Raw genomic sequence first — 25,571 nt, 5'->3', positions numbered from 1 at the left:
ACAAATATAAATAGGTCCTCACTCTTCTTAAAACAAAAATCGTAAACGCCCTCTAAGAGTGGGGTGCCTAACCGATAGTTTAATACTTTGACTGGGCTTTCTTGTTTAACTTATGTTAAGTTCACCTCAGTGTCTATTAGGATGTAAGGCCTTTTGAATAATAGTAGCAATCATTTTGATTGGTGGGCCTGGAGACTCTGGCCCTGGGCCATATTTTACACTTTTAGCTAGACTGGTGTTGTGGGTTTACGTGTGTTTTGGGCTATGTATGTAGTTTATGACGGTGGTTCAGCTCTGGCCTCTGAATTACACTCATCACTGTCCCTCGTTGTGAATTTGATTTTTTATACCTAATTCAATTTAAATAATATATACACACACATATATATACACTATTGTCTGAAAATTATTTCAAATAGAAAAATAACCTTTACGTTTTTATTTTAGAAAGAAATCGAAAAATAATGAATAAGATACTTTTTTATGTAACTCAAATTACGTGAGAAAAATGAAAACAACATTTATTTTGGGACAGAGGGAGTAGATTATTTGATTTTTCGAAACATTGAAACTATTATACTGAACTTCTTTTGTGAATTAAAATATGAATTTGATATTTATATTTAGAAAAATTCAAAAATATATTTTTAACATTTTTGAGAATACAGTGACAAAAGAAATCAAATATTAATCCTTTTATGACAAAAAAAACATTAATTAATCCTTTAAAAACTGTTACATTACATATACTACTTGGATACTGTGTACCGAAGCAGGAAGTCTGGATTTTATTTTTATTCATTCTAATCAGAACTCGGGAGCCACCCTAAAAAAAATGAGAAAAACACCTCTGGCAGAGCCAATGACTCATGATTTTTTTTATTTTTTTTTTCCGGGAATGACTCATGATTTAATAATAGCCGGAGTTCAAAAAAAATAAAAATATTATCAGATGATTCTAATGATCAAATCCGGCCCAAACCCTCTATTTTTCTTTGTCAATTTCTGACTTCCGATGTGTGTTTTTTTTTTTTTTTTATCATTTCAGTTTCAGATGATCTTAACGATCAAATCTGGCCTAATCGCCTGACAAAAAAAAAAAAAAAAACTGGCCTAATAACGCTAATGTTTTTGGTCGCATAAGTGTGATACCGAATTTACATTTTACAGTATGGAAGTCTGTACGCTACGTCAATTCATTTTATTCCACCTTGTTTACTCCTCAACTCTAGAGATTCATATATTCGTCTTTACTCTTAAACTCTCTTCCTCCATATTGGAATTTGGAAACTATAAGACATTAAGACCAGTGTGGAGTAAAAACTATAATTTAAATAAATGTGTTTTATATTACTCTTCATTCTTAGCAATTGACAATTTGACATCCGTCTCCCCCATCCTGTTCCACATAAAATACCAAAGAAACATCCAATTCCATATTGTCACTTGATAATTACCCAAAAGTTTCTTAAACATGGCTTCACTCGAAGCACTGTGGTACATCCCATATAACTTACACTTGAAGTCTTCGAAGCTCGACCGACAAAACCACCTCAAATACATTCTGAGATCATTCGGTGAAATGTTAATTAACATATACGTATAGCTTTACGAAAGCATGGCTTTCATTCAACATGCTATAAACAACAAAACGGCCTTAATTTCTTCCTACGGCAATAGGGCTTTTGCCTATCACGTGTTAATCTGTTTTTTAGTGTGTCGTTAATTCCATATTACTACTGGTAATTTTGTTTTTACCTCATCAGTTTATATCGATCTCTTCAACTTGCCGACTGCTAATCGCTTTTATTGAAAAACCAATTCAGAAGCACCTGATTAATTGACATGCTGCACATATTATACAAATTACTGTCGATCGTCTGCGGTTAAGAGTTTTCGTAACTTGTGGACTGGACTTTTTAGGTTTTAGCTAGCGCCCTGTGCATGCAACAGGATGATGAGCCGACGAGAGAAATATATGTATCATAATACTTTCATCGTCAACGCCATATGTTTTAGACCAACTTATTAATTAGTGACCACTAATGAGCTGAGAGTTGTCTAATTACTTGGGATTAATCCTTCAACAGACAGTATTGTCGACACTACTAGAAAAACTACTAATTTAGCTAATTTTGACGGAAATTTTTCATAAAAAATACGCGAGTTTTTTGTAGTGCGAGTTATTGTTCTGAGATGTATATTTCTGCAATGGATTATATATAAGACAAAGAAGATGCTAGAGCCGGTCCTTAAAAATCTGAACCAAGGATCGACCAGCCATTGCATCATGCATTTATGAACTTTTGGAGAATTTATGTGGACAGTGGCCATGTACTAGGAAATAAAGTTAAAAAGGGTGATTATAAGAGAATCACGATCCTAGATAGAGGGACGGCTGTGGAAACTCTATCCACCATATGGCTTAGTGTTATCATACCACATATTTGCACGCCTGCCAAGTGCTGTCTGGCTCATACACTTCTTACATTAATTCTTCCATATTTTTTTAAACTTTCATGTCTCGCAAGCTCGTTCACATTTGCCATATCCGCAGAATCTGTGTTCATAAAATTAAGTTATTTACCTGTATTTAGAGGAATTGTATCATTTTCAACTATTGTAATGAACCGTGAGACATCGACATCTCTGATAAACACGGGGCATATAACTTAATTATTTTTTGTTCTGGAATCTAAAAAAAAGACAACCTCATCACGGGCATCTTAAGATATTACTGATTAGTTTCGTCAAAAAAAAAGAAAGAGATATTACTGATTAGTAAGATCATTCACGCACGGCAAGTTCGCAAGCGCATTGCTTATCAAAAAAATGAACCAATTCAGTAGCGGACCACTTATAGTTTTGGAGGACCGAAAGAGCATCACGCTCTTAATTAACAACCCACTCATACCCAAAACTCAAGTGCTCTTGCTGGAATATGCTGATTCTTTTATCTCACCGTTTTCTAATCTTGGAGAATTCCTTCCACGTATATAATCTATGTTGAAGTGGCTCAAAGGCACTTGTCTTTAGTATATATTATTATTTAAATTATATATATATATGTCCTGTTTGGGGATTAGCGGTTAGCTGTTATCTGTTAGCGGATTGAATTAGATGATTTGACCAGTTGATTGAAATAGATGATTTGACTAGCGGGTTGAATTAGCGGATCCTTGTAAAACTGTTTGGTAAATAGTTGTTTCATTATCTTTTTATGACACACACGCATCTAACCCAAAAATCTCCTCAAACTAACTTTTTGATCTCAAACCTCTATTTTAATCCGCTAACTATCAAACACCATCATTAACGGATTGAAATGGTCAAACTTGTGAATCACCACAAACACTCTAATTTTTCTCCAAACCGCTAACATCTAAACACGGCCATAAACCTCTTTTAATTAATTATCAATGCATATATATATATATATATAGGCCAACATTCCAGAGAGGGACTTCTTATATTGAGTTACATAGTGCGCTACTATAAATCATCAATTTTATTATAATTTCTATTATAGAATGCATATAAAACGTGATTCTAATATAGAATACTTTAAAATAAATCTATTTTAAGTAATTTAACACTTAAAATTTGATTAAAAAAAGTATATTTTCGAAACTGATTCCACAACAGAATAATTCTGGATGATTATTATTCTGTTATAGAATCATTTTGAGATCTTGCATAATTTTAGATGATCTTTGGAATAAAAAAAGTGTATAACTTCGTTTTTGGTTTAATAATCAAAATTTGTAATTATATTTCATAAAAAATATAATAGAATATATATTATGTATATATTTATAATGGTGTGCTCCGTAACTCCATATAAGAGGATATGCTATGGAGTGCTACTTTTTATATATATATATATATTATATATATATATATATATATATATATATATATATATATATATATATATATATATAGAGGAAAGAAAGGGACTCTACTCAATGAAACCCACCAGCCACTGAAATTGCGCAGCCATACCATAATTACAGTGATAACTATATTAAACCTGAATCGGCTTATCTTGAATCTTGCATAATGATACTTAAGCGAAGAAAGCGAAAACAAAGAAAATATCTAAAACCGGGTCACCGAGGTGATAAAAATATAGAAAAGACAAAGCTAAGTTAAAATCATTCCTCTTGAATTAAGGAATAGCGGTCCGCAACTAAAACGGTTTAAATGAGTACTGAAAGTGAAACAATATAATACTGGCCAGACGGCTAAAGACATAGAATCCCAAAAGTTGCAGCCCACAGGGAATGACCATGAAACTGCACCAGTTTATTGAGTTCATCATTTACCTTTTGTAGTTAATCCAGTTTATCATACTGTTTATCGGTGGCGGAAGTAGAGGGGTTAGGGGATGGTAGAGCCTCCCATAACCTCAAAAACAGTTATATTTTTTTAGCCTGAATTATTGATGTTAATATAATTTTTTTAGCCTCCGCTAAATTATAAATACCATAAAGAAGGACTTATATTGTCTTTATGTTGCATTTGATGAAAATTATCTTGACAATTACTAATGATTTGTCAGAAGTTTTACAACAAAAAACTAAGAATATTATAAATACTATGACAATGATTTGAAGTATGAATACTAAATTGCAGCTATTAAGGCAGGAAGTATGTATGAGAGATGTTTTTAGAAGATGTTCATTATTATAAAATTTGTTTACTAACCTTTTTATTTAACAAGTTATTGATCTCATTTTCCAAGAGATGGGTAACCATTTTACAGAAGGAAATACAGAGCAAATTATTAATCTCATTTTCCAACAGATGGGTAACCGTTTTACAGAAGAAAACACAGAGCTACTGTTTTGTATTAACTTTTTGGATCCTACAAATTCATTTTCAAGTTTTAATAACTCAAAACATGTCCGCTTTGCACAAGTTATCTTGACATTTTATCTGGATTTCAAATTATAGGAGATCTTTCTGTCATGGTTGACACACACACTGTTTATTACTTAATTTATCTTTTTGTTGAGTTAGCTCTCGTTTTACGTTGAGAGAGCTTTTTTGTTATGGGAAAGAATTAAAACTTATCGCGTAATAGAATAGGAGATGTATGACTGAATGATATAGTATGATTATATATATTGAGAAAGTTATTTTTAAAAGTTTATCATTTGTATAATATTTTGGTTTATGATTATAAATATAATTTGGTAATTAATATACCACTCATAATCCAAATTCATGTTATATGTATGTAACTAATTGTAAAACATTTTATTATTGACTTAATATTTAATTGGAGAAATAGTTAGCTTTTTTAACCATGTATTTAATTTAACATTTTATTTTGTAATAATTTAAGTTAATAATTAACACTTGATGATCAATAATGCAATGTTTAGATAAAAAGCTCCAAAGTAGCACGTAAAGCTCATAATCAGGATTGTATCATAAAGATTTGATATGCTCCTTGACTAATCAATTATCTTGGTACAAGTATAAACTAAAAAAATGGAGTCCTTGGCCCTGATTAATGCAGTCTAATATTAAGAAAAAACAATCAAATTATGATTAACAATCATCACAAGAGGCGTATCTTCTTTATTACTATCTAATATCTATGTAACATCTTAGCATTTTCCAATAAAATTAACACTTTGAGAGCTAGCTAGGCTAGCTTGCTTGAGTAATTTTGTAATTTAAAATAAAAAATGTGTTAAAATTGATTAATCTACCTCAAACAATTAAGTTCTATAATAAGAACTTTTGATTTATTTTTCTAAAATTATCCGGTGGCTTAGAATAGAAGTTCCTAGAAACAATTATCCACGTAATATACACGATTTCACGATATATTATATTTTAAAGTTGAAATAAAATTTGACTCAGTTTCGAATTATTATAGTATACCTATAGTACTAATATATAAGTATTCATAATTGTTAGAATATTCAGATTTTTTTTAATCATAATTTAGTTAGTTGGACAAATTTTTATTGATTTCAATTTCATAAATAATCATCATTTATGCATAAACAAAAGTGTTTATTAGTTAAATTTTCTTATTTAAATAAAAAATAATTGATAGCACAAGACTAAATAAAAAAAAATCCTGAAATATTTTTCCCAGCCGAGAGTTCAAAATTTAGAGTTAAACAAATCCTAGTCGTCCTTGGTTGCATGCTGCCTATAAAAACCCTTTCCTCAACTAAAATTCTCCCCTGCAAAACTAAACTCAACCAAACTTTCTCTCATTCTCATCCATTTCTGCACATAAGAATGGACACCCAACTATCACTTGCCATTCTGTCCTTACTCTCAATACTACTAAACTTCCACCATATCTCCGCTGAAACTCCGCCCGACGCCGCCCCGAGCGTCTCCCCAGCCAACAACTCCGAATTCATCCGCACAAACTGCCAAACAACTCTCTACCCCGAGCTCTGCTACAGGTCACTCTCCCGCCACGCCCTGAAAATCCAAGAAGACCCCGCTCTCCTCGCACGCGCCGCCATAGGCGTGAGCCTCAACCGCGCCAAGCGCATGGCCAACTACGTCTCCAACCTAACCCAGGAGGCCGACACCGGCGCCAACGAGCCCCGCGCCGTCTCCGCCCTCCACGACTGCTTCTCCGTCTTCGGCGACGCCGTCGAACAAATACGAGACTCGCTCAGGCAGATGCTCGTGATGAACGGCTCCGGCGAGTCGCTCAGGTTTCAGATGAGCAATGTGCAGACGTACATGAGCGCGGCGTTAACGAATGAGGACACGTGTACGGACGGATTCGAGGAAGTGAGCGACGGTCCGATGAAGAAGGACGTGTGTGATCGGACGGTGAAAGTGACGCAAGTGACGAGTAATGCGTTGGCGTTGGTTAATAGTTATGTTTCCAAGGTAACCAACCCATGATGATTCATCATCAGCCGTTACCCACAGTTAATAATTTTGTGCCCTAGTAAAAAGTTACGGTTAATTATATAATTATTATTATATTTATATCTTTTTCGTCGTGTAAAACTGTAAAAGAGTTGAAAGGAAATGAAACGTTAAACATTTTCATGAAGGTGTACTGTCTGTGTAAATATAATATATGTATGTATTTATGTTGTTAAGAACTTTGGAGTTGTTTATTAAAATAGAGAATCAAATTTGTGTAGGTGGAGACATGTGAATCGTAGATTTCTTACTTCTTGTTGTAATTTCGTTGTCCTTTTTAGAGCACGTTTTTCTTCTTATATGTGCCGATGATTTCTTCTTCGTTTATGTTCCAAATTGTAGTGCTCATAGCGACTACTTCTATGCTATTATGCATTATTATAACTATAGCATATTTTTGTGGTTCGAAATCTCCGAACATCGATAAATAAACGCGGACAAAATCGCATTTATAAGAATGAATGGAATGGAAAAAAGTTGGTGCGATGATACTATTAAATGAAAAATAATGTTTCACTCTTAATTGTTACTTAGTCTTTTAGGTTCGTCAAAAGTTTCAAGAATATTCACACAGTACTAGTTACTAGTTAAGCTAAATTACTGATCATTGATTTCTAATGTTAGCAATATTAATCCACTTTAATAAGCAAAAAAAAATCTCATAATTTGGCTACTCATTTTACAATAGTGAGTAGTTTGATTGTCATGCCAAATATGACATTTACGTATCAGAAATAAGTACGTAATTTCTGACTGAAAAGTTGATAACTATTTACTCGCTCGTGACAACAAATACTACTTTGTAAATCTTGAATATTTGTGCCTAGACATTCATTATATACCTGCACAAATAACGGCACAACTGAAAGTATTTTTGCTTTTAAGCTACGCATAGTGCGGCGCTAACCATAATGCGAAATGTAGCACTATGCCACTACATGAGAAGTGATCAAATATATGTAGATATTACTTACACGAGACGCCAAGTGAGGCATTGAAGTAAGAAGCACATCAATTTTTGCACAACTTTTTCCACATTCTCGGTGGCAAGGCAATTAACTTTCAGCATTCGGTAATTATACAAACTCGATTCATAATAGATGTAGCGAAACATACATGTATGGCCTAGCTGTATCTAAAACTCACATCCAAATATAAAAATGAGATAACTTTCCACTTACTTTTGTTTAAAAGATGGGTGTCATGGAGAGTATAGAAAAGAAAATGGGTGGGGAAGCGCCAAGCAGTATAATTTACATGATTGTTCTTTTCGAAGAATTCGGATAGAAAGGGACCATTTAACTGTATTGTGACGACAAAGTTTCTTTGAATCTTTCCTTCTCGTGAAGTGTGAACGTTGATGAGAATGAACACAAGGGAAAGTACAACTATTGAATAGTATTTTTATTTGCTAATGATGTTTGCGTTCTCTGTTTTCTGGGAACATTTGTTAATCACTTTGTTTGTAGCTTGCGACGATATACTTATTGTTACACACATATGGCACTAGCACTCTCAATTGCTATTATACGATATCCCCGATCGACATTTACATAACATAACTTATATATAAAATAATTAAACTCTTTAATTATGATTTAGTTAGAGCTGAAATAACAGAATTTCTATTTTGTGCGGCATACATCAATAATCACTTTATACTTGTGTAACAGATTTTTATTGTATCCCATCTTGTTGTTATTAATGATTGTTGTTATTAATGATGACCCTCTCGCATGCGCAAAAAAACTTTATCAATAAAAATTATCCATCTAAATAAAAAATAATTAGTGTGTATGATGACACAGAAAAGACTCATGCATAAACTTCAAAATCAGCTTCTCTTGCTAAATCTCTAATTAAAATTCGTGACACATTATAAAATAAACTTTGTATTAAATTGCTTCACCCTTCCATACTTGGAATCTTCGATGGTGATGATTTAGAAAAAGGTTGTTCTCAGAGCGAGTACAGTTGTCTGAGAATGAGACCAAATAGAAGACCGTAGACAAGGAGGCTGGACAGTTAATTCGTTGTAAAATAGATAAACCAGATTGATGTGTTTGTGTAAAAGACACATGAGTCCAAGCTAAGGGAACGTACAGATAAAAGAAGCGACAGCGTACATAAACAAATACGGTTGGTGTGTGTAGTGCACTAGTGTCGTTGTTGGAAAGGTATAGGGACGTTCACTTTTGGATTTATATACCAAAAACACTCCAACATAGTTTATATCAGAGGAGGAAGAGACCCCAAATTCGCGAGAAACCGATAGGTAGATGTGTGGACAGCTCGGTCTTTAAATTTTAATTGTATTCGGGGTTCACGGGTTCGATAAGCTGTTCTTTCCTTCTCTATTATATTTTCAGTTGGGACCGGTGAAGGCAGCACATTCATGGGTGTGTGCGTGCGCTGGCTGGCGAAGATTGGCTCGGGGAAAACTCCAAGTCCTGCATAAACTTGTTGATGGTAAATACTTTTTTCAATTATTTATTTTAGTTTTATAATTAAATGAGAAAATCTTATATCATCATTGTAATGAATAATTTGTCAATTTTTTTTTATATTTTTATAATTCATAAATTGTCCTACATGATACAAAATTTCTTACAAATATTTTTGTTCTAAATTTATTATTTTAAAAGATATTTAAAGTTTAACAATGGAGTTAACAACACAATTTGTCTGTGTTAAAGAGACAACAGATCTTTGTGAACATAGCAGGAGCCCACTTGTATGGATCCTTCACAATACCATTTGGGTTGGCCCCAGCCCAAGCCTTTGGATCTTTTAGTGCATTATATCTCGGAACACTGACTTACGGGCGCGTTGTTTTAAAGATTCCTGGGCTTTATGTTGGATCCCGATATTTGGCCTTTCTAGCAACTTGAGCCGGATACACGCTTATGTTTGTTTGCGCTTATTTTTCCGGTTAATGAAAACAAAGTGCTCTGTCAAAAAAAAAATAAAAAAAATGAAAACAAAGTGCAAGTATAAAAATACGAAATTAAATAAATATTATAGTCTTGATACATAACATGAAAAAACACAAAGAAAATAAATTATATTTAAGTATATAGATACATATTAAATTTAATTGTACAAAATAAACATATTTTCATAAATTATATATAAATTTGATATGATTTGTAGATATATTCAAGAATATAATATTATATTCATGTTGGCCCCTCTATTTTAATTTATTCATAAAAAAAAAGGAACCAATATGATAAATAGAATTAAGTAATTACAAGAACTCAATTTCTTCAACTTAATATTTTTAAACTTTCGAGTTTGAATCCCCCTCAAAGACTTTGATAATTATTGTAGTCATGCACCAATCATTTGCCATAATTAACACCCGTGAGACACAGAACATACATCAAACATTTGCACTAATAATTGACATGTATTTACTATCTGGGCAGTAGTTGAAACAGCTAGTATCCAATATTTCATGTATGATCCTACTAGTCATTCCATTTGGCATGGCTAATATGTGCAAATATGCTATATAGTTAGACTACAGTCTTTCATTATCTATCCTCCCTGTTGTTGCATATTCATTCACATGAGAGTTACCTATGATTAAAGTTTTCTTGCTACTAAAATTGGGTTCATCCTCCATCCTTTAATTTATTGATACATATGCCTTTTGCTGATTAGGAAATGAGAACATGTTATCGGAACACACAGGCAAAAAGGAATAAACAGTGCCAACCCTATCAAATGTATTCATTTATGTGGCTGATTGGTTGTATTGTGGTATGGAGAAACATCATCTTCTATACTTGTTGCTCAATCAACGATTTTACCAGATTCGGATGGAGTTAGGAAACCGTTGCTAGCATTTGAAACGGTGGCAAAGATAAAGAGCGTGTAAATTCGAATAATTTAGAGCGTGTAATTTGGAAGATTAGACGGACCAATTTTTTAATTAAATAAAACTTGACAAATAATAAAGTTGGATGCGGGTGCATATATCGTACATGAGTAGTATATATGCGGTATCGACAATAACGAGTATAATGGTCAAGGTAAGAACTCATTTTCGGTAGCGGCGAGATCAATATTCGGTTACGTAGCTAGTAGTAGTCTAGTACTGTTTCTAATAAACTAGTAGTAGCTCAGGGACCATAGCTATTTGAGTTTCGTGCTGCCAAGTTAATGCTATATACTAAACGGTTTAACCTGAGTGAAGTTGTGTATGCTTGGGAGCTCCGTGCAGCATACAATTTCTTTGGATATCTCATTCGAGAATTGTAACATTTTCTTTCCTGTTCAACGTTTTTTAATGATTGAATGTTTGAAATCAAACATCAAACATTCTTTTTTCACTGAATAGATAAATAAATTTTAGAATCTTTACGGCTAAAAACTGCAAGTTGTCATAAGCTTCTCAACCATGGAATATATTATAAACATTAGCAAATCCTGCAAAAAAAACCGTTTGACACTAGGCATTAATTCATCTATAAAAAATGCTAGATATGACGGAAAAATGCTATAATTCTAGTCATCGAATATTTCATGACTGAAATATAACTCTTTTATGTGATGATTTTTATAAAATTTTGTGGTGATATCAGTTTAGAGGTGTTCCTTTATCAAGATCAATGAATTATATTAATTTATTATAAATTCTATTATATTGAATATTAATTTATAAAGATTCTAATGTCATGGAATTTCTTTGGTGTGAATCGCTATCGCTTAATACATGAAATATTACTCTGTGCATGATACTGTACGTAAAGACTTTTCGATATTACACTTGACGAAGCCAATAGCCTATAAATACCTGGTGTCAAACTTCACATCCACAACTCAAATGAATTCTTAAATTCATCATCTACTATATCCTTATCGTCATATATGGATCATACTCTTCTTGTATCAACTTTTCTTTTCATCGTGTATGTTCCTTCCATGGCTGTGGCTGTGCATGGTGCCAAAACATCACTATGTAGCCAAACACCCTTTCCCAGTCTCTGTCATTCCCTCATAATCTCAAACAAAACCAACCAAGAAACCACCCCTTTCGTTGTGCACCGTGATTCGGCCCTTTCAGCCACAATGGCTGAGGCCCTGCAAGTCCACCATCTCATATCTTCAATGGACACCAGCTCTTTCGCAGACCGAGCCAAGTCTGCTTGGCCTGATTGTGTGGAGCTTTACGAAGACAGCATTCACCAACTAGACTCTTCCATGTCCTTAACTAACAGCAAGAGGCACAATATTAATGTCCAGACTTGGTTAAGTGCAGCCCTCACGAACCTCGAAACCTGTCAAAATGGCTTTGCCGAATTCAATCTATACAGTACTTATTTAAAATACTTCCCCTCCAACAATTTCTCAAAATCTCTTAGTAACTCTCTTGCCATAAATAAAGCCGTGTTGGCTTCCCAAACTTCAGGTCTAGCTAGTGAAAAATCAAAAGGGCGGGGCTTATTGGACCATGATCTGCCCGAGTGGATATCAGCAACCAATCGCAGGCTTCTTCAGACGAAACCACCTTTAGCTGATCTGGTTGTAGCGCAAGACGGGTCCGGTGATTTCACTACCATATCCGAGGCTGTTGCTGCAGTAAAAACCGGTACGACTAAGAGGTTTGTTATATACGTGAAAAAAGGAGTGTACAAAGAGAACGTCGAGATCAAGAAAAAAGTCAAGAATTTGATGCTTGTTGGTGATGGAATTGACGCTACAATTATTACTGGCAATAAGAATAATGCAGATGGCTTCACAACCTTTCGTTCAGCAACTTTTGGTGCGTACACATATTTTCTCATCACTAGATAAAAATAATTTATATATACTCATATTGACGAAGTGTTGTAAATGTAACGCAGCTGCTAGAGGACATGGACTGATTGTTCGGGGCATGACTTTCGAAAACACGGCCGGACCCCAAAAACACCAAGCTGTTGCCATGCGGTCTAGCTCAGATTTATCGGTTTTTTACAATTGCAGCTTTAAAGGCTATCAAGACACTCTCTACGTCCATTCTAACCGCCAATTCTACCGCAACTGTGACATCTACGGGACTGTAGACTTTATATTCGGCAATGCTATTGCAGTCCTGCAAAATTGTAATATTTATGTGAGGAGGCCGATGAGCAGACAGGTGAACACCATAACCGCGCAACAGAGGACAAATATTTATGAAAACACGGGCATTGTGTTGCATAATTGTTGGATCACAGCATCCTCGGATCTGAGAGTGGTCCAGGGTATATACAAGACTTATCTTGGAAGACCATGGAAGGCATATTCAAGAACAGTTGTTATAAAAAGTTATCTAGAGGATTTAATTGACCCGTCTGGTTGGCTCCCATGGAACGGGGAATTTGGTCTAAAGACGTTGTATTATGGCGAATATATGAACAGGGGAAGTGGTGCAGGTACCGCGGGGAGGGTGAAATGGCCCGGGTATCATATCATAACCAATGTCGAAGAGGCTGCAAGATTTTCAGTTGGGAGTTTCTTGGATGATGAATCATGGCTTGCAGCTACTGGAGTGCCCTTCACATCTGGGCTGTGAATCAATAATGTTCTGTTTGTTTAGATTTATGTAATATGTATAGCTGGGTAACAGTTTGAATAATTGGTAAGCTCATCTTGTACTCACTTATCAATGACCATGCATGCCATAGGAAAAACTTGCAAGAAGAAAAGCAAGATGGGGTCCTGCACCCAACACTTCAGCAAATTCTACCTTCTATTCACTATGACCATAACAACTATTAATAGATAGTCCTCATCTATGCAATGACAGTTTAAGATATCCACCACTAAATTCTTGCATCAGGGCCGCCTAGACATGTGATTAGAGAAGGTGAAGCTGAACCAGACAATTAAGAGCTTTTTAAGAATCTTTTCTTACCTTCAGAGAGTCCTTTTCATATTGCTTTTATACAGCCGAATGGTGGCACCTTTAGAGCCAGTTGAGGATAGCAGGAAAACCTGACATGAAGGGTGAACATATTTTTAAAACAAACTTCATCTAGCAAGCTAGTATAGAACTTAAAAAACAGGCTTGGACTGACTAGTGGAAATTCCTATTTACAAACATTGTTCTGTCGATGATAAACTTTGCAGTTGTCTGAATTTAAACATGAAACATAATATCTACACATTGCAACCACTACTTGACCAAGCATCTTGTTTCTGATGACTTGATCTCTTCTGAGCAATGTAGTGCAAACGCGGCACACTCCATATTCAAGCCTATGTTGAAGCCCTGATGCTTTGAGATAGAATTGTTCTCGGGATTCTATTCAAGGTCATGAACATTGCAACGTTGCAACATTATGCCTAAATATTCGGTGACTGTAGCATACTGCAATATCTTCATTTGTAATAAACTTTTGTTTTCTTCCCTCTGCTCAGATTCAGTTATTAGTATTGCTATCCTAAGAGCATTCACATTTGAACCCCCAAATCCAACCCCATCCCCATAATTTAAAGAAATCTACTAACTTTTGTAAAAATATAGTCTATATCCGGAACCCTAAAATAGGGTTTGGTTTTGGGGACTGGAAACAAATCCCCATATTTGAGGTTTCACTATTCATGCCCCATACACTATTCATCCTTCATTTCATTACCATTTCATTATTATTTTATTAAATATCAAGTCTTATCTTATACTTTTATGGGTATAGGGATTGAATATGGGGAATGGGATGGTAGAAACTTTTAAAAATTTGTAAAAAAGTTTGAGGAATTACTATTTTTAGTAAGTTTTTGGGGTTGGGGATTGGGAGCCGAATGTGAATGCTAAGTCCTAACCTCTCAAAGTTGCCTCAATATATATTACCTGCCATCGAACATTTAAACCTCTTCAGTGTTAGCTCACACCTCCGGTAACTATTTCATGATTGTGGAGACTTTGTACAATATCAACGTGCCTGATTCCACAGTTCAATGTTTATTTGTGGTATCTATATCACAAGAATACTTGGCAATCACTACAAATGATAATGATACAACTATTGGTTAGTAATTTAGTTCGACATTGTTGTCATCTAATGGAGAGAGGTCACGGAGCATACATGTTTAAGAAACCAGTATCACAAGTGGCTAATGAAATCCGATAGTCTATGTGCAGAATAAAAGTAAAAAACATCAACTAAAGGAGTTTCGATTATGCCACAGCGAACTGCCGTTGTGTTCTAGTATAACTTGTAATAAATTGCAACACAGAGATTGTGAATACGGTGAGATCACCTTGTCTAATGGAGTGCTAACAGATAACGAATGTAATTGAATTATATTTAGATCGCGCTCACTTCATAATTGAGATAGATTGAAATAGATAGATTGGAAGTATTTCTCTCCGTCAATAGCCCTTCGGAATTACAGTCTTACGGGCCTAACATATTCCCGGAGTATTTAATTCAGGACTCCATGGGGAAAGCCTACTGTGTGTTGATACTGATTGATGGCCCATCAAGTATAAAAAGGACTTCCCCAGATTAATTTAAACAACATAAAACCATAATACCATCCCAAAAAATATACGGTGTCTAAAATAAAGTTAGGCAAAGATGCTCATAAAACTTAATGAAGTACAATGTCACAATAGTGAACTCAAAAAGTGGTCGACAAAGGAGTAGTAGTAAATACTAAATAATATATTCGCATTCGAGTGCATCTGGAATCAACTCATGACGCCCTGGGTAAACAGTACTACTAGTAAAAGCTGAAAACAGCAAATATACTACGTCTGTTCTTTTGGAAAAAAGTTTATAACCAGTTTCAACTTTTTAGACCAAGTTAAATCGAAACAATCGCAAACACGAAAATCGAAAATTTACAAACGGTAACAGTCAGCAGCCTCAGTAATTCAATTTCTACTCGCCTGACTAATTAACCGACTAACACCAAGCTTTGAATACCACTAAAACCATAATTTTAAATTTTAAATTTAATATTACTACTAAAACATCGATTAACCAGCACTCCACCGCCTACAACTACAACTCTTTTTCTAAAATTACAATAAAGCCTCCACCACAGCAGTCGCCTCCGGCTTCACCTTGGGCGGCCGTCCTCTTCCTCTCGACGGTGCACTCGGCGCCGCCCCTGTCTCCGCCTTCGCCACCGTCTCTGTCTCCGCCTCCGCCACCGTTTCTGTCTCCGCCTCCACCACGTCATCATCTTTCTTCTCCGACTTCTTCGGCCTCCCGCGCTTCTTCCCACTCACACTCGGACTCTTCGCCTTCGCCTCAGGCGCCGGGGCCTCCGGATCTACAACCTTCGGCGGCCGTCCACGTGGCCTCACCGGCGACGCAACCGCGTCCGGATCAGGCAACGCTTTGGCCTTGGGAGGCCGGCCACGACCGCGGCGAGGCGGCGCGTTGGGATCAGGCTTGAGGTAGTTGTTCTTGTACAACACGAGCTCTCCTGATTGTTTCATCCTGTTCAAGTGGTGAGACAACAGAGTCGTGTGAGCTGCCGGTAGCTGACCGTAGATTCCCTCGATGTGTCTCGATATCGTCGTCTTGTTCGCTCCGTTTTTCTCGTCCACCGCTTCAATTGCAGCCAAAATCAGCTGGAAAAAAAAGTTTCCAATATTTAGTTACACTTCACATGCAATTACATTTACAATTACAATCACAATTAAATTAAAATTAAATTAAATATTTCTCGCACTAAATTTACCTCTGGATATTGAGGAAGAGGAGGGAGAGGAGCCGGAGCAGAGACGATTTCTTCGGTAGCCATTTTCTAGAGAGAGAGTAGAGAGATGGAGTTGATGTGGGTTTGCAATTAAGTGAAGGGAGGGATTTAAAAAGAGGAGGAGATTAGAGATGATTGGATCGAGTAAAGAGAAAGTAAGGAGTGAACTAGACAGGATCAACGGCTGGGGGTGTGTGTTTTTTAGTGAAATCAACGGTGGATTATGGGTTTCTTTAGTTTCACGCGGATTAGTGACGTGGAAATTATATTATTATTTAAAATGTTTTTTTCAAAATATTTGAGGCACTGTGGATAAAATATATGGCGCCTGGCGTGAAAATTTTAAAGAGGGGAGGGTGCGTATGTGGTGATGTATGATTGGATATGCTCGAAACAGGTACAAAAGGTGGAACAAAAACCGAGGGACATATAGTAAGTGGGGCCGGTGGGGCCAGTTTTGATGAGTTGACTCAAGGAGATAGAGGTCCAATGTTTGACTAAAAGTTGATAAGGATGTGTTCGTGGATGTTTTTGCATCTCCCTGTCAATGTCAAGGCCTGTGTCATCTGAACTGAACTTGGTACGCCTGGTGTGGCGATATTGGACCCGACCCAACAACCCGACACGAATTCGATCCGTAAAAATACGAATTCGGGTTGGAGTTTTTCGGGTTTGGGTCGAATTCGGGTTGATTAACCCGACACGAATTCGACCCGTAAAAATACGAATTCGGGTTGGAGTTTTTCGGGTTTGGGTCGAATTCGGGTTGACCCAAAATCAACCCGAAAAAATCGGGTCATTTTCGGGTTGAATTCGGGTTACCCGAAATTACCCGAAAGTTGATATATAGTATAAATATTATATATGTTTATATAAAATACATATATTTATATTATTTTTGTAATATTTATTAGTTAAATTCAATAAAAAAATTATTTAATTTAATATAAATTAATTTATTTGAATTAAAATATTATTTATTTATTATTAAAAAAATATATTTATTAGTAAATATTATTTTTCTGGTCGGGTTCGGGTTACCCGCGGGTAATGCGGGTCGGATTCGGGTTGGGTATTCTGACCCATTAAAATTTCGGATCGGGTAAATTTTTTGACCCGCGACTGTCAACCCGACCCGAAACCCAAAATTGCCAGCCCTCGTATGCCAGAGTCCAGACCAAGTTTTAATTTATGAATTTAAATTAGTTTTATATTTTTACTAATTCTAATTAGTTTTATACTTTTACTAATTCTAATTTCATTATAATGATGACTTTTTTTAGCACAAAAAATCTCTATTAATACTTATCTTCCATCTAAATAAAAAATTTTTGTCAGGATATACTAATATTTGTTGTTATATTTTATTTTAGTTTTGCTCTATTTCATTTCTACATCCTTTCATCTTATCCATTTCTTTACAATTTTTATATTACTTGACAAATATTTTGAAGTGTATATAAAAAATATTTTAAGAGATATTATTTTTGTAAAAAAATTTAAATATAAATTTTTATTCATAAAAAGAATTAATATAATTTATAAAATTATATTTTATAAAAAAATTTAAATACATATACTCTAATATAAACAATCAGACGAGAGTGAGGTTATAAGAATGATGGATAACTTCATATCTCTAAACTAAAATTAAATAGTATTCCCTCTGTCTTAATTTATAAGTGGGTGTTTGGCAACCTAAGCTTATGATTTATTTGGAAAAGAAGCAGCTTCAACTTATTTATGGACTGTTTGGCAAGTTAAGAGAAGTGCTTAAAATGAGACTTAAAAGTCTCAAAAAAAAAAGTTAGGAAACCTAGCTTTTTTTGGGTTTGTAGCTTATTATAACAAAATAAGTCACGGGTATCCAAACATTTTTAATAACTTATAAGTTCAAACCAACTTTTCACTTATAATCCACTTCTTTATTTTAAGCAATAAGTCACTTCTTTTAAGCCCCGCCAAACGGCCCCTAAGTCTCTTTTGAAAAAATTGCGCATCCTAAGAAAATGTTAATTGGGTATTTAATTTTCTTGTCAAATCTTGATAGTTGCACCAAATTAAAATGTGTTGTGAGTATAAATCTACTCGTCAAATACTAGAAATTGTGTTTTAAGAGCATTTCAAGAAAAATCATTTAAAACATTATTTTGAAAATGCTGAGAAACAAGTATTTGGAGATAATTTCTTTTTCATAAGGGACTTGTAAATTGACGGGGGACTATAATATAGAAGTTTGTTAGGCTAACTTGTGGGCCCATTGAGATAAAAATATTTTTTTCCTCAATTTGATCCTAAATATTGTTACATTCGTCTAACTGCTATTTTTCTTATAAAATATATTTTCAGTTTCTTTATATACCTTTTTTAAAAGATATTAGGTATCTTAAAGAAATGTGTTATTGTTGAATTTTTTGCTTGTTTGTTGATTTTAAATAATTGCGTGAATTAAATTGAATGCTTGCACATGTATATTGGTAAAATTTTAGAAATCATATCTGAAAGACATTTATATTTAGAAAATATTTAAAATAAATTTAAAAATAAAAGACAATTGTTTTGAGATAAATTTTTTCCTTAAAAAACCCATGTAAAAAGGGATAGATGAATTAAAGGATTTTTTATATGGAGAAGATTCGACTCAAGTGATACCAATCTGATACCAATCTCTGGTTATGGCAAAATTTAAAATTATTAATTCTAGGTATGTTGTCAAAAGGTCTAAATTTGTATGTAAAAATTTGTATGTAAAAAGCCATAAGTGACCGAACAATGTTCAGCGCCCAGGGAAAGTTTCCTCAGATTTTTCTTTTTCTTCCTTCATCTCGAAACTAAAATTCTATTATATACCTCTACTGTCCATAATGAAAGCTGTTAAATTATTGTTCTATTTCCTGTGATGCATAGGATTGCAAGAACTGGCCTCTACAAATACTAGCAAGTCATTTTTGCCGAAAATTTGCATTGCAATAACATAGATACATAATTTACACAAAGAATAAAATAAAATTTCAATAGATGATCCTATCCTTGCATGGGTCGCTTACCGCGATGGTTTACTGGTCTATCATTTGTAAGAGTTGATGTGCTTGCAGTTGCAGAGGCACTTGCGGTAGCTGATGCAGAGGCACTGCTGGTATTGTTGGTTAAACAAGAAGTTTGAGAACTAGATTTATTACTGATACCAGCAGTAGAAGATGAAGTATTACCCCTGTGAGAACTTCTATACCGTGCACCAACATATCCCGGTCTTGATGGCACTTCAAGTGATCCTAGTTTCTTTGACAGCATTATTACTACCCGGCCCATGGTGGGACGTAACTGTGGATCGGACTGTGTGCACAACAATCCTATTTGTATGCACAATGCTGCCTGATCAGGAACCACTGAAGAGGCCAATTTTTTGTCTACAATCTCCAGAACTTGGTCTCTCTTGTAAAATTTGTAAGCCTGCAGCCAAAAATTGTAGCGCATTTACTACACGTCACATTCCAAATGCCAAGAAGAACTTACTATGTATAAAATGTTCATAAGATTATAAACCACCCCCCCCCCCCCCCCCCCAAACACACACACACACTATAACATATAATTACATATACAAGTATTGCTTTAGATTCCACTGTTGGTACATGTTTTCTAGGTCATGATGAATTTTGACCAAGTTAAATAAAAGTTACACATTTGAGTTCGGTTTCAAGTTTGGGGTAGGACTTTATGAACAACATTTGGAAGACAAAAATCATCTAGAGTGCTTACTTTCTGTCATCCAATAGGCATCACCGCATTGATATGAAGTACTTCTAATTTGATCTACACTTCTATACTTCCACAATTTAAAACTATTCAACATCTCCAACAAATATGAACGGACGATTCAAAGATAGGTAAAGAGTACTCTCTTACTCTTTCCTCTTTCTACCAAACTTATCATTCGAACTTTGAAAGTGAGCTATGCTTTCTGTATAAATTAACCAACATTGACATCTCTTTCTCAGAAAGCATGAACAGATAATCAATGCTTTCTATCTAATGCTACCTAATAAAGTTAATCTCTGCTTTTGCATTTCATTAACATCAAAACTCTGCCTTTGCATTATATGATTTATAAGACACCCTAGGTATCATCAGAGGCACAAGGGTTTAGTTCATTGCGTAAGAAACTTACATCTGCAACTTGAGAGGTCAAAAGCTCCCATGAGATGGGGAAAGGACCATGGGATTATTCCCATCTCTGGATTAGGGTTGGGTAAACCATTTTTTCTTCCCCACGAAAATACTGTCAGCTCGTACGTGTCAGCAAATGACACAAAAATCCAATGTTGGATATACATTTATAAGAAATTCAAACTTCATATCATTTTCATTAAAATCAATGCAGATGGCTCAGATTTTTACCCAATCAAGTAAACTCTGGCAATCAGGATCTAAGTTGAAATTTGAATTCTTCTGACCGCTGATGATTTCCAAGAGTAAAACACCAAAACTATAGACATCTGCCTTGATAGATAGATTGCCATGCATGACATATTCTGGAGCCATGTACCCACTGTTTCATATTCAATTGCCATAATTAATAAAGTTATTTAATTTAAAAGGTCATTAATGTAGCAAAGTTATTAAAGCTAACCTGGTACCAGCCACACGGGTGTGAACATGAGTTTCATCTTCGGGATAGAGTCTTGCCATGCCAAAGTCAGCAATCTTTGGTATCCACCTATCATCTAGCAGAATGTTGCTCGCTTTAATATCCCGATGGATGATGCAAGTGTGCGCATCTTCATGTAGGTAAAGCAAACCCCGAGCAACACCTCTAATAGTGGCATACCTCTTCTTCCAATCATATTCTCCCCGACTTCCAGATTCTACAGCAAGATTCTCCGGATCAGCATTCACAATTAATATCTAGAAATTTCTATATTATTCAGACATTCACTTAGTGGTAGTGGAAAATTCTGATTCCATAAGCAATGTATTACAGCTTATGGGAGAGGTGAAACTTGTGGCCAACATTAATTAAAATCAATTTTGTGCATTGATTGCTAGGGCTGCTAAATGCTAATGGTATAAATCAATCAGTTAGTAGTACAGATTAACCAAAGTAGGACGCCAATTAATCACTGAATCTAGGTTAAAATACAATTCTGACAAGAAAAACATTGAATACAGAATTAGAAATGGGTTTAATCAAAGGAAGAATGACAGATTTTTACACAAGCTCATATATAAATACAGGTTGTGTTCTACTACAAGCCACCATTTGTAATTATAGAAATCATCTTATCCTTGCACAATCACCATTTGCAAATATAGGAAATTAACAAATAACATAGTACAAATCTTCACCACCGGTTACGTTTGTACAAATCACCTCAACCAATAATCAATATAGTACATATTCACCCTGAACATGATTTAAATTGATGAAAAGAACACTGGTAATCACTATAGGCAATGTATTAACATAATAAAGGATTAGGAGGAACTTGTTAGTGGCGATTTCAAAAGAAATGTAGTGTTTGTATTAGAACACAAGCCTATAATAGAGAGTTCAAAGTGGACTAGCATTTTTCTAGGGATCTACAATACTAGATGATAGTTTCTACTCTATCATAAAAGAATGTCATAACTAACAAGTTAAGTGAAAACTTAACTCATAGTTCAACAACTATATCAAGGTTATAAACTTTAATTATCCAATGAACTAGTGTCAAATTGGGTAAATTCCACAATTAGCATATGAAGTTCATCATAATATCCTTATAGAATCCAAGAAAACAGAACTCACTGAAGAGAAGCTTGTCGACACTCTCATTAGCTACATATTCATACACGAGTAGCTTCTCCACACCATAAGCGCAATACCCCAGCAAGGTAACAACATTTCGATGTTGAACTTGCATCAACAACTTGGCCTCATTCATAAATTCCTTCTTCCCTTGGGACGAGTTTTGTGAAAGCTTCTTTACAGCAATCTCCCTCCCATCTTCCAACTTCCCCTACACAAAACAATCCCAATCAATCAAATGTGATTACAGATCACCGATTCGAATCCTCTCTTCGACTATCTCCATCCCATATAATAACAGACAAAAACAACACAATACCTTAAAAACAGGGCCAAATCCCCCTTGCCCAAGCTTATTACTCGGATGAAAATTATTGGTAGCAGCAACTAGCGTATCAAAGCTGAATTGTTTCTGCTGTTCTTGGGCAGCAAGTGTCTCTAAATCTCCTTCTTTTTCTTATTAATCATAATTTTATACAGCCAAAAAACAGAGCAAGAGAAAATTCACAATCTTGATCAAAAACACATATCATATTGAAATATACACAGACAGAGATATTGTTGTACCTTTTTTGGAGTGAAATTTAAAAGGGTTGATGAAGGCTTGAAGAAAGCTTTTGGGCTTTGTTGTCATGCTTAATTTCCAGAGCCCATCAGAATAATATGTTGAATGCTTTTTGTAACTTTGTTAAAGAATTGTTGGATTTATCGTATAATTTAGAACACCAACAATTTATATCTCCCCGTGATGATTTTATAACTTTTGTTTACGTCTAAATGAAGAAGATGGCTATAGAACTCGGATATGAATAAAGCGTGTTGACCAGGGGTAAGACTCGTGAGGGAGCTAGTTCAAGCTTGCGCGTATTTTATCTACGTAAAAATAATTTTCCTGTCTTACAATTGGGATTTTTTCAAAAAAAAATGATTTCTTGAATTTAAAATATAACTGTTATTTTATCTCTTTCCTTTTTTTTTTTTGTAAGGCTCTTTCCTTTTAATTTGTTTTTAGATTAATTCGCATTGCGAACAAAATTACAATTATGCAACAAAGACACAACTTCGAAAATTATTTTTAAGACATTTTATGTGAAGTCACATAATTTTAAGATATTTGAATCATATGTTTAAAAATGAAACTGAAAATAATAGAAATTTTTAAAATGAGTCAGAATGATAAATATTATATTTGATATTGTAGATAATTTGGAAGAAAAATATCTTTATATTATATTAAAATATAGTAACACCAAAACGTAGATCCGTTAATTCAAAAAAATTAAGACCCTGTTTGGGGATTAGCAGTTAGCGGTTAGTTGTTAGCGGATTGAATTAAATGTTTTGACTAGCTGATTGAAATAGATATTTTGACCAGCGGATTAGATTAGCGGTTTCGTGTAAAACTGTTTGATAAATAGCTGTTTCATTAATTTTTTTTATGGCACATACCAAAACCGCTAACCCAAAAAACTCCTCAAACTAACTTTTTGAAAATTAGCTTTTTATGCCAAAACCTCTATTTCAATCCGCTAACGATCAAACACTGTGATTAGCGGATTGAAATGGTCAAACTCTAACTCACCCCAAACCTCTCATTTTTTTTGAAACCGCTAATTTCCAAACACGGCCTAAGAATAAATGACAAGGGCGTGGGTGGAGTTTTTGAAAATTGCAAAAAGAAAAAATTGTTCCGCTATTCTGTTATTTTTAAAAACCTAGCCACGATTTTGTAACTTTTGAAAATTCCAACCACCTCATTGTCATTTATTCTTAACTTTTAAGAGTTAACGTAGTTATATTAACGGCGGTTGTCGGACGGCATTTTATGAAAAAATGTATCTAAATTCCAGACACTATTTTACTATTTTTAAAGTCCAGTCAATTTTGAAAAAATTCCGACTATCCCTTTGTCACTATTTAATTTAGCGCAATTAGAAGAAGCATCGTCAAGAGAAAATACGCAAGTCATATATGATTGTAGATTGCTAAGAGTCTAATAAAATAAGAATAATTTGAAGAAAATTTTATTATCAAAATTGTTAGTTATGTCATTCTTTTTAAATGTTCATGTGTTTTCTTTTAATATTTTTTTGATTTTGACAGGGTTTTTTATAGATTTTTTCTTAAAAATTTATACAATATTTTGGGATTTAAAAGACCGGAACCGATTCAAAGATGGTGAATAAAGCTCTACTTTCACAGCAATAAATTGTTTATATTTTGAACGCATTCATTTCTCCGATATGAATTGACGTAATATAAAGGTGCGCTAGAGTATGTGCTTAATCTCAATTGCCTTACTATCAGTTTCACGCTTAGGATCAGGGGAAATGTCATGTAGGTTGGATTAGGGGAAATGTCGTTTTAATATTTTTTAAATTAAAAATTTTGAATATTTTATATGTTAAGTGATATGAAAACAAAATAGTTATTTATTTAGCTCGTATTATGTTTCAGAATTTTATAGTTAATAATTCGGGAGTTTGTCCCGACCAAATTCTAATATTTATTTTTTTACAAAATCAGTTATATGTCAAAACAAATAAAATATTTTAAAATACACAATAATACTTTTTACAATCCTCTCAGTAAACGTATTTATATAATTGTCAAAAACAAACACATTTATAGAATATAATTGCAGAAGTCCAAATATTAATATGAGTTTTGTGTACATAAAAGGATATGGGAGTCCATTTTTGATAATAGAGTAGTCAGTAGCATCACTAATTAAATAATCTGAAACCGCAAAGTATTTGTAGTTTAAGGAGAACCAAGCTGCCTTTCGGCTTGGTGCATTTGTGCACAAAATAAAATGATTATTAGGGCCAAGTCCTAACTATGTAATCATGACAAGTCTTAATCCAACCTACTAGCTGTAAAACAAACATATTTACAAGTCTCATATGCTTAATGGTCCATACCAATACTTTTGTTTACGCTTAAAGCAAAATCCACCACTAAGTTTATCTTAAATATCCCTTTTTCTCGGCAGAAGTATATTATAATACACACATAAATGATATATTATTTTTATACTCATATAGACAAACACAGAGAAAAGAATGAAATATGATGACTTTTCAGCCGCATGTAGAGAAACACTCACTTTATATTTATAGTTTACAAACAGATCCCTGTTTAGATGCACCTTAACCAACTTTAA

General features: G+C 34.3%; 4 protein-coding genes across 4 annotated transcripts; 2 read left to right on the top strand and 2 right to left on the bottom strand.

The window, feature by feature from the left end:
- Nucleotides 1-6,187: 6,187 nt before the first annotated feature.
- On the top strand, nucleotides 6,188-7,228 carry LOC108206193 (21 kDa protein). The gene has a single exon (XM_017376414.2). The coding sequence runs from the start codon at nucleotides 6,271-6,273 to the stop codon at nucleotides 6,898-6,900; it is 630 nt and encodes a 209-aa protein (XP_017231903.1). The 5' UTR covers nucleotides 6,188-6,270; the 3' UTR covers nucleotides 6,901-7,228.
- Nucleotides 7,229-11,758: 4,530 nt separating this feature from the next.
- On the top strand, nucleotides 11,759-13,664 carry LOC108206192 (pectinesterase). Its single transcript, XM_017376413.2, has 2 exons — nucleotides 11,759-12,700; nucleotides 12,783-13,664. The coding sequence occupies exons 1-2, from the start codon at nucleotides 11,806-11,808 to the stop codon at nucleotides 13,472-13,474; spliced, it is 1,587 nt and encodes a 528-aa protein (XP_017231902.1). The 5' UTR covers nucleotides 11,759-11,805; the 3' UTR covers nucleotides 13,475-13,664.
- Nucleotides 13,665-15,758: 2,094 nt separating this feature from the next.
- LOC108206764 (HMG-Y-related protein A) lies at nucleotides 15,759-16,756 on the bottom strand. Its single transcript, XM_017377164.2, has 2 exons — nucleotides 16,600-16,756; nucleotides 15,759-16,489 (listed from the first exon to the last, which is right to left on the bottom strand). Exons 1-2 carry the CDS (start codon nucleotides 16,660-16,662, stop codon nucleotides 15,932-15,934), a joined length of 621 nt encoding a protein of 206 aa, XP_017232653.1. The 5' UTR covers nucleotides 16,663-16,756; the 3' UTR covers nucleotides 15,759-15,931.
- A 2,726-nt stretch (nucleotides 16,757-19,482) lies between these two features.
- On the bottom strand, nucleotides 19,483-23,240 carry LOC108206320 (cysteine-rich receptor-like protein kinase 43). Its single transcript, XM_017376577.2, has 6 exons — nucleotides 22,973-23,240; nucleotides 22,725-22,861; nucleotides 22,406-22,616; nucleotides 21,248-21,482; nucleotides 21,016-21,166; nucleotides 19,483-20,067 (listed from the first exon to the last, which is right to left on the bottom strand). The coding sequence occupies exons 1-6, from the start codon at nucleotides 23,037-23,039 to the stop codon at nucleotides 19,642-19,644; spliced, it is 1,227 nt and encodes a 408-aa protein (XP_017232066.1). The 5' UTR covers nucleotides 23,040-23,240; the 3' UTR covers nucleotides 19,483-19,641.
- Nucleotides 23,241-25,571: the final 2,331 nt, after the last annotated feature.

This window comes from Daucus carota, chromosome 2 (genome assembly GCF_001625215.2).
Source record: "Daucus carota subsp. sativus chromosome 2, DH1 v3.0, whole genome shotgun sequence".
NCBI classification, from domain to species: Eukaryota; Viridiplantae; Streptophyta; class Magnoliopsida; order Apiales; family Apiaceae; genus Daucus; species Daucus carota.
Note: the sequence above shows the minus strand (reverse complement) of the source record. Positions and strands in the feature narration are given on the sequence as shown.